The sequence below is a fragment of the Pseudopipra pipra genome, chromosome 1 (assembly GCF_036250125.1).
Source record: "Pseudopipra pipra isolate bDixPip1 chromosome 1, bDixPip1.hap1, whole genome shotgun sequence".
Taxonomy (NCBI): domain Eukaryota; kingdom Metazoa; phylum Chordata; class Aves; order Passeriformes; family Pipridae; genus Pseudopipra; species Pseudopipra pipra.
This window is the reverse complement of record NC_087549.1, coordinates 47,521,205-47,533,698: the sequence shown is the minus strand read 5'-3', so window position 1 is coordinate 47,533,698 and position 12,494 is coordinate 47,521,205. Positions and strand designations below refer to the sequence as shown.

At 39.8% G+C, this 12,494-nt stretch overlaps 1 protein-coding gene across 2 annotated transcripts in view; it reads left to right on the top strand.

Annotated features, from left to right (window-relative positions):
- LAMA3 (laminin subunit alpha 3) overlaps positions 1-12,494 on the top strand; it is a 114,287-nt gene that overhangs the window by 19,102 nt on the left and 82,691 nt on the right. For both annotated transcript variants that reach the window (XM_064655077.1, XM_064655067.1), the window contains exons 5-8: positions 552-722; positions 3,463-3,560; positions 5,005-5,120; positions 8,815-8,933. In XM_064655077.1, coding sequence (XP_064511147.1) covers positions 552-722; positions 3,463-3,560; positions 5,005-5,120; positions 8,815-8,933 — 504 coding nt within the window. The remainder of the gene's footprint in view (positions 1-551; positions 723-3,462; positions 3,561-5,004; positions 5,121-8,814; positions 8,934-12,494) is intronic.

Here is a 12,494-nt window from a genome sequence, read left to right as displayed (position 1 = left end):
GTTAGACAGACCTGCTTTCATGTGAGGGGGTTTTCTAAAGCAACACTGTGTACTTTCCTCCAAAATACCATTAATATGCTTGCAGGCACTGGACCTGTTAACAATAATATTTTCCAGGAATGTTTGTGCCTTAACCCAAAAATAAATGTGCTTTGGGAAGGAGCCAAAACCTGATGTTTTTACTCAGGCAAAACTCCCATTAACACTGTCAACTGTTAAAACAACTATTTGCAACTATTCCTATTGTTTTTTGCTATTAAGACATGTAATTTTTGCATGTAATGCCTACTGTTTCCAAAACAGAGAGAGGCACTTTTTTTTCTTTTTTTTTTCCAGTGTGCCATATGGATAATAAGAATTCAGGAAGGGCCAAGACTAACAACACTATTTTTCCCAATATCCTGGCTTCAGCATGAAATGCCTAGTTGTTACAGCAAATACGTTCAGAAACAATAGTTAGTTTTTGGATTCTTTTATTTATTTTGCTTTGTGCCACCGCTGGCACTTGCAGTTGATATATTTTAACAAAAACGTGCTTACTTCTTTGTTAGGTCGTAGTATCTTTGGTAAATGGCCGCCCAGGAGCAAAAAACTTTACTTATTCCCCTAATCTTCGAGAATTCACAAAAGCAACAAACGTTCGCCTTCGTTTTCTCAGAACTAATACTCTTCTTGGACACTTGATATCCAAAGCTCAGCGGGACCCCACTGTAACTCGCAGAGTAAGTACTGTTTTCACTGAGACGTGTGTACTCAACAATCATATTAAAGCATGTTAGAGACCAAAAAATGGTCTGAATGTTTTAAGTGTGCAACATGCTAACAATGAAATTTACGCTGGCTCGCCTTTAAATCCCCATATTTTCTCCAGGTTCATTTGAGACAAGAAGGTAACTAGGTGAGCACAGATTTATGGAGGGGAAGTAGTGATTAATGATTTTGTAACAGACTGTCTTCATTCCCTGCTTTCTAATATGGAAGGAAGTTTGGTGCATCATAGGAGCTATGAAGAGCCAAAGCAGAAATATTCTAAACAATCTTACACAGAACCGAGGAACCAAATCTCTTCAACTTTTTTTGAAACTACTTTCTGTTATTTGTATCCAAAGAAAAATTCTCTGTAAACGGTACCTGAATTTCTGAAGGAGCAGGAATCAAAGGCTGTACTTGAAAGTTACTATCCTTCCACAAATTGTTCGAGATGCCTAGGTGTTTTCTGTGGATTTTGGGCAATCTAAGAGCTTGAAGGCTGAAGTCCCACTCCTGTTCTGTGGGGAAATGTAAGGAAATTCAGCTTCCTCAAGGGAACACCAGACAGAAATTCATATACTCACAGAGATTGAAGACTTCATATTGTATTGCTATTTTTAACCTTTTCTTTTAAAATGAAGATCTGGTAACAATTGGAGGAAGCCCTGGGGTGAGGCACTGCGCAAATGCGTGTGAGCGTTTTGGTACTGGAAAACATAAAGCTATTCCAGTTATTTGATAGCAGTTTCATTAATTGCCTTTATTATCTTAAGTAAACTTTGAGATGTTACTTGCAGGCAGATGTAAATGCAGTATTTTGTTTACTTGGTGAGCAGCACAGCTTTAGTATGAAGAACTTCTGATGTTATCCTAGCCACGGGGTGTAGGATAGATGAATGAGATGTCAAGTGTTTTATTAAATTGCTAAAAGAGAGTGCAAATTTTTATTGTAGAGACCCTCCAAGTCTATGAAATAGTTAATAGTCTTAAAAAAATCTTTATGTTAAACTTATTACAGAAACAGATGAAAACTTAGGGATACTAAGCAGGTTTGCAGATGACACAAACCTGGGAGGAGCTCTTGATTCCGTCAAAGGCAGAGAGGTCCTGCAGAGAGACCTTGACAAATTAGAGGACTGGGCAATCACAAACCTTATGAAGTTCAACAAGGTGAAGTGCCGGATTCTGCATCTGGGATGGGGCAACCTGGAATGTTTGTACAGACTGGGGATTGAGGTGCTGGAAAGCAGTGCCACGGAAAGGGACCTGGGGGTCCTGGTCAATGGCAAGTTGAATGTGAATCAGCAGTGCTCTGGCAGCCAGGAGGGACAACCGTGTCCTGGGGGGCATCAGGCAAAGCATCGCCAGCCGGTCAAGAGAGGGGATTGTCCTGCTCTGCTCTGCACTGGTGCAGCCTCACCTTGAATACTGTGTGCACTTTTGGGCACTGCAGTATAAGAAAGACATTAAGCTATTAGAGAGTCTTCAGAGGAGGGCAACAGACGTCGTGAAGGGCCTTGAGGGGAAGCCGTATGAGGAGCAGCTGAAATCACTTGGTCTGTTCAGCCTTGAGAAGAGGAGACTGAGGGGAGACCTCATTACGGTTACAACTTTCTCATGAGGGGAAGAGGAGGGGCAGGCACTGATCTCTTCTATGTGGTGACCAGTGACAGAACCCAAGGGAATGGCCTGAAGTTGTGTCAGAGGAAGTCTAGGTTGCGTATTAGGAAAAGTTTTTTCACCCAGAGAGTGGTTGGGCACTGGAACAGGCTCCCCAGGGAAGTGGCCACAGCACCAAGCCTGACAGAATTCAAGAAACCTTTGGACAGTGCTCTCAGGCACATGGTGTCTTTTGTATTAGAGAGTACAAATCTGGCCACAGCACTCCAGGTGTGGCCTCACTAACGCTGAATAGAGGAGAAGGATCACCACAGAGAGAGTCTAGGCTTACAAGGGATGTACTGCGAATAGAGTGAGCACAGGAGATGTACCTGCATGGCGTTGCAACTCTTTTTCTCTTTGTCCTCCAGTGGCCATAAGGAGACAAGGAAACAACTTCTGAGCTACAAAAATGTATGCAGAAGTTGCTATTGATATGTGTACACTAATGATATTTCCACTGAGTTGAACCAACTAAATTTTTTTTTTTTCTGTATGTTTGCAAGGCATGGGGATGAGATACAAAGTGGTTCAACTTCAGGTCAAAGTTTCAAATCCATCTTCAGCCATGAGTGATTTTGACCAAGGTGGTAATTTCAGTCTTTTCCTGCTGTTTAGTGATAGTTTTTGACTGAATGGGGAAACTACACTGCCCTTACCAGCATGTCCTGTTTGTTGATCAGACCACAGTCTCATGAACTGATGTGTTGACAGTAATTTACATCTCCATCCTCAAGCTGACTTGGAACAAGCTTTGGGCTTGGGTACTGGTGACTGTGTAGCTGCTGGGGAATGGAGAGCTTCAGCAACATGTGTTTTTTGTGAACTGCACAAGCCTGCTCCTTTTAGGTGCCCCATGGGTATTTGATTTGCTGGATGTCTCATACTGAGACATCACCAACAGAAGGTTGATTATTGGCTACCTGATTTGGCTTTTTGTAAAGTTGTGCCTTTAAAGTTCTAATAAGCAAGATTTAACAATGTGATGTTGGTATTTCTGACATAATACAAGTAAGGAAAGACGTATAAATACTTCTTGTACTTGTTCCACAGTATTACTACAGTATAAAGGACATCAGTATTGGTGGCCGATGTGTTTGCCATGGCCATGCTGAAGAATGTAAGGCAAAGAGTGCTGAAAACCAATACCAGTAAGTAAATGGAGCATAACATGGATTTAATAAAAACAATACATAAATATTTTCAAATGATCTTTTTTTATTATAGAATGATACGGTCTTACAGCGATTTTTTCCATTACATTTTTAAAAAAGTAGAATCTACTAATGGTTAACAAGAAAACATGTCACAAGGGAATATATTTAATGGGAAATATAATAATAAAAAGTCTTTACTTGGAGTTTTCTTTTTAATTGAAATAGAAGCTTGGCAGATTGAATAATTTCTTAGAAACCCTTTGTTCTTTTTGGAAACATGAATTGATATGACCTCTTACAGCAGGAAATCCAACTCAGAAACAAAATCAGTGAACTTCATAGAGGTATTGAGCATTATAACTGAGCTCAGCCTAGATTCAGTGGCTTTCAATCATTACTAGAAAAAAATAACCATTCCCTTTCCTTGTGAAGTTTATGATCTCCACATTGATTTCACAAAGAGTTAGATCAGACTCCTCGGCTCACCTGCTATATGGAAGTGACTGAATAGTCAGGCTGTCTAAAACATATTTTAAAAACCTGGTTTAAACCAGCTGTTGCTTTTATCTGTGATGGCATTGAAACAATCTTCTATCAGGACAATGAAATATTTTCTGTTGTGTTTTAATGAGCAGCAAGTGGGGAGATGAGTGCTTCCATTCAAGATGTCTATATTAGAGAAGAGTAAGTACAGAAATTGTAAAATCTACAGGAATAGGATGGTTATACTTGAAAATGTATTATCATTTATTATTAGACTACATAGATAAGAGAGGAAAATTGGAAAAGGCCTCTCCAGTCTCAAAGTCCTTGTTCTCCTGGGATTTAGTTGCTATGCGTGATAGACCTAGCCCATAATTAAAGCCTGCTTTTTACATAGGCTATTCAGCTAAATTTAAAAAAATAAATTTCTCGATGAATAGAGAAATTGTTAAAATAATAGATGAAGTTATGATCTTGGTTTATTAAAAGCACTGATAAAATCATTGTAAACAAAGCATAATGAAAAAATTATGAAAGTGTGCATATAAAGGTGATAAATATTTTGATTTATTGTGGGTCAACTAACCTAAGCCTTGGAATGAAGCTGAAATAGAATACATCCTAAATTGTTATATATCATCTTTGTTTATTATTCTAGAATAGTTTCATAATCCAGTCTATTAAATGCAATTATAAATGTTCTCTATAAGTAATCTGTGCTAATAAACTCATAATTACATGGTTAAAGTAGTCAATCATGAAGAATTTTATGGAAGTTCCAAAATGTTCCAGTATTACTGGTTGACCTCTTTACATGTGAGCTTATATCCTGTCCTTTTCACACAGATGTTAGTCTTGGACTGCAGTAAAATTAAGACAAATAATAATTTTTATTTAAAAAATTAAGAAAAAAACTTTGAAATTCAGCTTCATTAAGAGCGTTTCTCATCTGTAGGTTTCAGTGTGAATGTCAGCATAACACTTGTGGGGAAACCTGTGATCACTGCTGCCCTGGATATAATCAGAAACAATGGCAACCTGCAACAGCCGGGAGCACAAACATATGTGAACGTGAGTAGCCGAAAAGATGGTGGGTTAAAAGGGGTATTGACAAGATGGTGGGAATTAGCTGCAGCACACACGTTCATTGAACTTAACTAGCACACTGCATGTTTTAACACCCTTTTTTCTTTACAGAGGAAATTCTTTCCATACAGCAATGAGAAAAAGATGATGCAGTGAATATTATTTATGTTCTTCTTTCTTACTAAACATCTAAAATACTAATTTGTGTGAAAATACGACATGAGAAAGGTGGAAGCCATCTTGTAGTACACTGAGTCAACATCTCTCCCCAGTCATAGCTGTCTGCTGACAGACTGTGGATTCCCCCAAAAGAGCAGAGACTAGAGGCATCTTGGTGTTCAGATTGCAGAGAGATTGCTCAAGGCTGCCGCTGCTTACGGGTGCTTGAGCTGCCCTCCCTTCTCATGCTGATAGTTGTCCCTCGCTGGCTGTATGTCAGTGGGCAAAAAGGTGTTCCTGCTGGGGAGTCCTGGTGATCCCACACTTGTAGTTGGGAGTTTGGAGTGTGCTAGCCAGACAAAGTAGCCAAGCTGGAGAAGGCCACTCATTCGCCTTTCTCCCACTTCCCTGTCTTTTATTCTTTTGTTAAAGAAAGCGACGGCACAGACTCTCTTTTGGTGATGGTTATGTGCTGTCACACAGAGGTGTTTTGCATCCCTCTGGCCAGAAACCAGGTAGTGTGGTACAGAAAGTGTTGCAACCTTTGTGCACAGCCATCTCCTTTGTGTCTGGCCCAATCTGTATTTCCCGTCTGCCTTTCCTGAGAGTAGCATAGCCAGTGGGTACAAACTGTTAACAGGAGAACTTTATTCGAAAGCCAAAGAGATGTACCTGTATAATTAGTTTGAGGAATAAAGAGATGACTTGTTTAATGAAAACTGCAGTAGTGTGACTTGGGAGGGGGAAGGGAGGTTGTGTGTGATTAAAATGTTTGATAGGAAGTAGGCATGTTGGGACAGTTTTCGAACAATATCTGAAACCTCATTCAAGTTCCCCTGTTTGAAAGGAAAATATTTTCTGCCAGAAAAGAGATAGATAAAGAGCATAAATAATGTCATGTTTTTTAAAGAGTGAGTTTATAGAATATCATCTACAAGATTCTGAGCCAAAACAACTGTTTCTAAGTGCCTCTGAAAAAAATAGCCTTTTTAGTATGGATTGCTCCTAGCGGTTTGAGGTGATTTGTTGAGAGCATTTGCCAGGTGCAGACCTCTTTTGCTGGCAGCCATTAGTGAGGGAATTAAAGCAACCCCATTACTTTCCAGAAGCCTGAGGTTCTTTGAGAGAAACCGAAAGAGGTTGGTGGGAGCTTGTAGGGATCAGCCCAACATTTTGTTACGAGTTTCCCAGTACTGTATGGGACAGCAAATGGCCTGAAGTGGTGAAAACATGCTTGATGAGATAGGAGTCTCTATTGCCCTCTAAGAGAACATGCTATTACTATAGTCAGAGGAAATAATTTCCCGTTGCTGTTAGAAGACATGTGAGCTGTAGCTCAGAGACGGTTTGGCCCTAGAGGCATGGGAGCAATTATTTACACTGTAAATATATACATATATTTTTTATATTCTCTTCTTTCCTTTTCTGACTTAATATCTTGAGCCAGCATGTCATTTGTGCAATGTTTTGTTTTCTTGAACAATTACATGAATAAAAACCCCCAAAGTTCTTCCTGGGCTATCACAACCTGGCCAGGGAACCCAGTCTTGACCTGTCTGGTTTCCTGTCAGCAGACCATAAGGGAACCTGATGGCAGGCCAGCACCTCAGCTGTGTGGCTGTTAGTTTCTAGGAAAGGGTTTCCTTGTCCACAGCTGTTCAGATATAAGAACACGGAGCAGATACAGAGAATTATTCAGTTTCCCTCGTCTGTATGATCATGTAGCAAGGCGTGGAGAATCACTTGTCCCTGAGTTGAGCTCCCAGTTGCGCCAGGTGCTTAGAATAGAGTTTGGAGGAATTATCTCCCATATACTTCCCTCAGAATGAAGAAAGAAGGGCCAGGACCCTTAACTTCTGTAGCCTATTGCCTTCCAGAGTATTGTATCCCCAGGTCCAGATGAAGGAAGGGTTTCCCTAAACATGAAATAATAGCATTGTCAATTCAAAACTTGAGGAATTTCCTGGGAAGGTTTCTCTGGAGTGCCGAAGCAGCTGTAATTAAAGGCTCAACTAGCATGCAGATGCTTGGGGAAGCCTTTTTTGGTTCCTGCATTCTTTCAGGAAAATTCCTATTTGTTCCTTTCCAGTGAGGAAAGATCAGATGAGAAAAAAGAGGACGTGGGATGAGTTTCTGGCAAAACCATGACCATGCCCTTTGATTTATTCTGTTTGATTGCTGTTATGTTTGGTTACTACTCTGAATTATATTATAGTTCTGGAAGATTTCAGTGAAGACAGGCAGAGCTTTATATGACTAATGGGAAGGGATTAGTTTTAACTAAGATGAGAGACAAATAACTGATCTATAGGAAATTATATAAATTATTTTCTGGGTAAATCCATCACCCTTTACTCAAACATTAGACTGGCCCTGCAATATATGTTGCCAGGCCTTTTTGCCAAAGATAAAAGAGCAAAGTTTTTTGGGATTAAGTTCTCCCACCTTGATCTAAGGAGATTGGTGAAGGCCTGATGTCTGTACAAGGCCACAAGTGGATACATCAGTGGATTTATCTCAGATGTTTTCAATAGGTGAATATCCTAGGGTGAAGCACCTGTGAGGCTGATGTGCCTGCAAGCAAAGCCTCACGGATATCTCTTGATCTCTTCTGAGCAGTACATTCTTAACATCTATGAGAAGAAGTGTAGCAGAACATATGTGTGTAGATGGATTCAGAGCAACTCTGAGTTCAGCTGTTACATTTGTTTAGCTTAACGGGAGGGAAAAGTAAAGGAAAGGAGCTAGCCACAAACCACCTAAAGTAAAATTTATCACAGCTGAGACTATAAACAACCGTACACTGGGGAAATGGGTTATCTCAGTCACCCAATTCTATCCTTTTCTAAATAATAATAATAACAACAACAACAATATTGTTGGTGGTATTACTGTTCTTCATACCATACTTCTCTAAACCACACTTCTTGTATTCACAATTCTCGGGAAGTAGAATCAACCCATATTTAAAACGTCTCCATTCAGAAGACAGCAGCTGGGTAAATGTATAGCCAAGCTTGCTGGTATATCTGTATCTACAGCTGAATATGAGAGTTCTTTGGTGTAGGTATTTCTGTTTAAATACGTATATCTTATCTGTAATTGTTTATTTTAAATAAAGGTTTCGTGCACAGAACATCAGCCCAGATGTATCTTGTTAGACATGAAAAAATAGAATAAACATTTGAGCATGGTTTTGATAATTTTAAAAAATTGCTGTAACCATTCTTCTGGAGCTTCCTAGTTCTGCATTTATGCATAAATAAATAGGCTTGAGATGGTACAACTGTTGCCTCCTCTGATAAGCCTAGCAGCACTTTTTCTTCATTACTACATGACTGTACTATGTTTCTGGTATGAAAATATGAAATTTCAGTTGTTGATAGGTAAATATGTGCTTTTGAGTGTATTCCAGCATGCCTGAGTATACCCATACAAAAAATCTAAGCTTCTTTTCCACTTTGCTACGTTACTGAATTTCAGCAAAAAAGAAAACTGACTTGGAATATTACTTTTTCAGCCTGCAATTGCCATGGACATGCCACTGATTGCTACTATGATGCTGATGTTGATCAGCGTCGAGAAAGCTTAAACATCCATGGGCATTATGAAGGTGGAGGAGTCTGCATTAACTGCCAGGTAAAAATGTCATTTTGATCAGTTTAAATAAATGATGATTGAAGAAGGGCTACTGGAGTGGAATTGTCTCCACACCAATAGTTTTGGGGCTGACTAGTCTAGATAGGCCTATTTTTTTTCTGGTGTACTCAAAGCATGGAAAAAGATGTGTGAAAATAATTTACATTGTACAACAATACTTGTTAATGTGTAAAATACATATACAAATTGTATTTATTGGCTCAGTCCTGTGTGATTCAAATAAAACCACATAATGTAACAATTCAATCTACTATGAAAACATTTTCTTGCTTAACAGAAGGAAGTAAAATTAACCAAATAAAATGCCAGCTCAGGCCAGGTGGTTCCTTACTGCAGCAAAACACAGAGGGTTCTCCCTCATCAGCAGAAGTAAAGGAGGATATAGACTCTACCAAGATGAAAACTTACTGGTATTGGAAAAGCACAGAATCATTCAAGGGACCTCTGGAAGTCATCTAGACTAGTGCTTCACTCAAACCAAGGCTAGGTGCAAAATTTTATCTAGTTGCATTGAGAAATACCCAGTTACTTCTGAAAATTAGACCAAGGATGCACATTACACAGACCCTGGGTAATCTTTTATAGCACTTAATCACGCTCATGGTAAAGAGATTTTTGTTACTGTTCAGTAGGAATTTACCCAATTGCAACTTGTGATAGTTGGCTTTGGGACTTTTGTTGTGCATCTGTGACAAGAGTTGGTTCTATCTTAACTTCTGTCTGTAACTCCCTCTTTAGGTAGAGGAAAACTGTCATTAGGTACCTCTATCCTCCTGGAACATCTTTTCTCCAGATGGAGAATATGTTCTTGGAAAGAGAAAGAATGTCTCTCATTCTGAGTAGCTTGCTCATTCTACTCTGGCTAATTACTACGAGGAAAGATCATAAAAGGCTCTGATAAAGTTGATCTAATCTTGGATTTATCTCTGCTTTGAGTGAAACTGAACCACTTGACCTCCTGAGATCCCTTTCAACCTGAATTATTCATTGCTTCAGTGACTTCGTGGTTAAATACATCCAAACTTGTTTGGAAGTCTGTCTTCCTTTTGTTGTCTAGTCATCTGGTGCATGATGTGTGGTGACAAGCAGCTGACCAGAACGTTGCATTACAGGAAAATTGTCATCAAGTCTGTGTTCCTGTGAAACCTCATGATTTATGTATTATCATGCTGTGCATTTAAAAATATAGCTGTATTTAAGGAACAAAAAAAGGAAATATCCAGTAAAGAGTATGTTTTCCATATTATTATTGCCACAATATAATCAGATATTGTCCAAAAGGCAGTCAGAAGAGAGTAGAGCTATTTTTACTAGCATGGGTAGAAGAAATGTTCTTTGTCTTCCAGTTGACATTTCTGTGCAGAACTTTGTTCATGCAGTCTAGTAAGATTTATCATGTTGGTCCTTTCTGTCAGCTCTTTGTTCATGAGAGAACATTTCTTTTATATTTCTTCCAGGATAGAAAAGAGCAAAATTAGTCTAAATCTATGAGTTCTATGCTATGTGACTGTTATGAATTGTTTGCAGTTAATTTTGTGGAAGTGAATTTGGATTGAGTTTACCATAAATCTAATTATAGATTTATTTTTTTTAATTAATAAAGTACATGGATTTAAATTTACTTTTTCTGTTTTCATCGGGGGGAAAGAAGTGTTAGGAATGGATGCCTCAACGAAGAAGTGATAGAGTGGAAATGTTGCATACAAAGATAGTTTCTTTAGAGTCTTATAACAGTGGAGCTCTGGAAATCACATAGTCCAACTCCCTACTCAGACCAGGTCTAATTTGGTCGGGTTGCTCAGGAACTCGTTCATCCAAACTTTGAGCTCCTCCCGGGATTGGAATGGCATACCCACTCATGGCAACCTGTTCACGTGTTTGACTTGATAATTTTTTTCCCCCAATATCTTATTGGAATTTCCCATGTTCCAATCTGTGCCTGTTGCCTCTCATCCTATTGCTGTGCACCTTTGGTAAGAGAGATTCATGAAGTTGATGGGGCATACTTTGCCCTAGGTGAACTATGTTAAATATGTCCTGTCACCTTCCAGTCCTTTGTGTGTTCTAAGATGATTTGTTCACTGGATCTCCTTCCACACTGAGCAGTGAATTCCCATTGTCTTTTATTTTGCTGCTGCTCTACTCCTAGAAACTTTTCCTTTTGCACTTCATCTTCCTTTCTAGTTTTAACTCCAGCTAGGCTTTAGCTTTCCTAACTCCACTCCTGCACGTTTGGGCAATATCTTTGTATTGCCACCAAGTAGCCTGTCCCTGCTTCTACCTTCTGTGTACTTTGTTTCTGAGTTAGAGGTCAATCAGGAAATCTGTGTTTATCTGTTCTGACCTTCTGCCATACTTGCACATTGGAAAGAACTGTTGTTTTTCTAAGGAGGCTGTACCTGAGAATCAACTACCTCTCTTGGTCTTCTTTCCCCCCAGGAGAGTTTCACACAGAATATTCCCAAAGCACCTACGTGAGCAAGGCAAAATCTGCTTTTCAGAAGCCCAGAATTGTAATTCTGCTATTAATCTTGCTTGCTTGTCTTAGAATCGTAAAATACACAATCTTGGGATCACTGCAGCCAGCACTGCCCTCAACTTCACATGTTCTTCCTTGTTAGTGGGTGTCATTTGGAACAGAGCATCTCCCCTACGTGGTTCATGAACCTCTACATCAGAAATTGTCTTTCATACATTCAGAATAATTTCTGGATTGCTTGCACCTTGCTGCATTGCCCTGCTAAAGTTATCTGTAGTATCTCTAGCTCTCTGTAGTATCTGTAGTTATCTGAGTAATAACACCTTCTCTTGTTCCCTAAAGAAGGTTTCATTTGCCTTCTTGTTCAGGTGGTCTGCAGTATCAGCTGTGCTGGCCTGTCCTCTGATCCTTACCCTCAAGCTCTGTACAGGTTAATGACCTGCCCCAAGCTCCAGGGAGAGGCCCGGGCACTCTCCACCGCCCCAGACCTGGACAGTGGCATCCTCTTCCTGAAGTTCTGTCTGGGCTGGTGCCTCTGGTGTGCCACTGGAGTTAGCACCAGTAGTCTCTGAAGAATGTGCAGTGTCCTGGCTGCCCTGTTCATAACTGCCCACCAGTCCCTCTAGTAAATACTGGGTCCCTGCTCAGCCCTGAATTGCAACACTCCCTAAGGAGGAACTAAACAGCGAGTGGGAGCTGGGGGAAACTGCTTTGGTTGCTCCAGGGCAAAGCTTCCTGCTCTGGTTCCCTGCTCACACATCTATAAGCTCATCAGGATGCCTTCATGTGACCATGATTTATTGAACTGGTACTTGCCATTGCTGCTGCAGACTCCCGCTGACCCATTGCAGGAGAGAGCTTTGCTGCACGGGTTGAAATATACTCAGGACTGTGTTCACAGTGCAATTACATATTTTTACTGTAGTTCAAATTACTTAGGATTTTTTTTCTGTGTGCCTAAAACATTTATTTATAGAGACATATACTTTTCTAATGGAAAAATCTGTTTTGTGCTGGCTGGACTGTTTAAGTTTTGGTTTATTTTGATATGGCTGATCTTA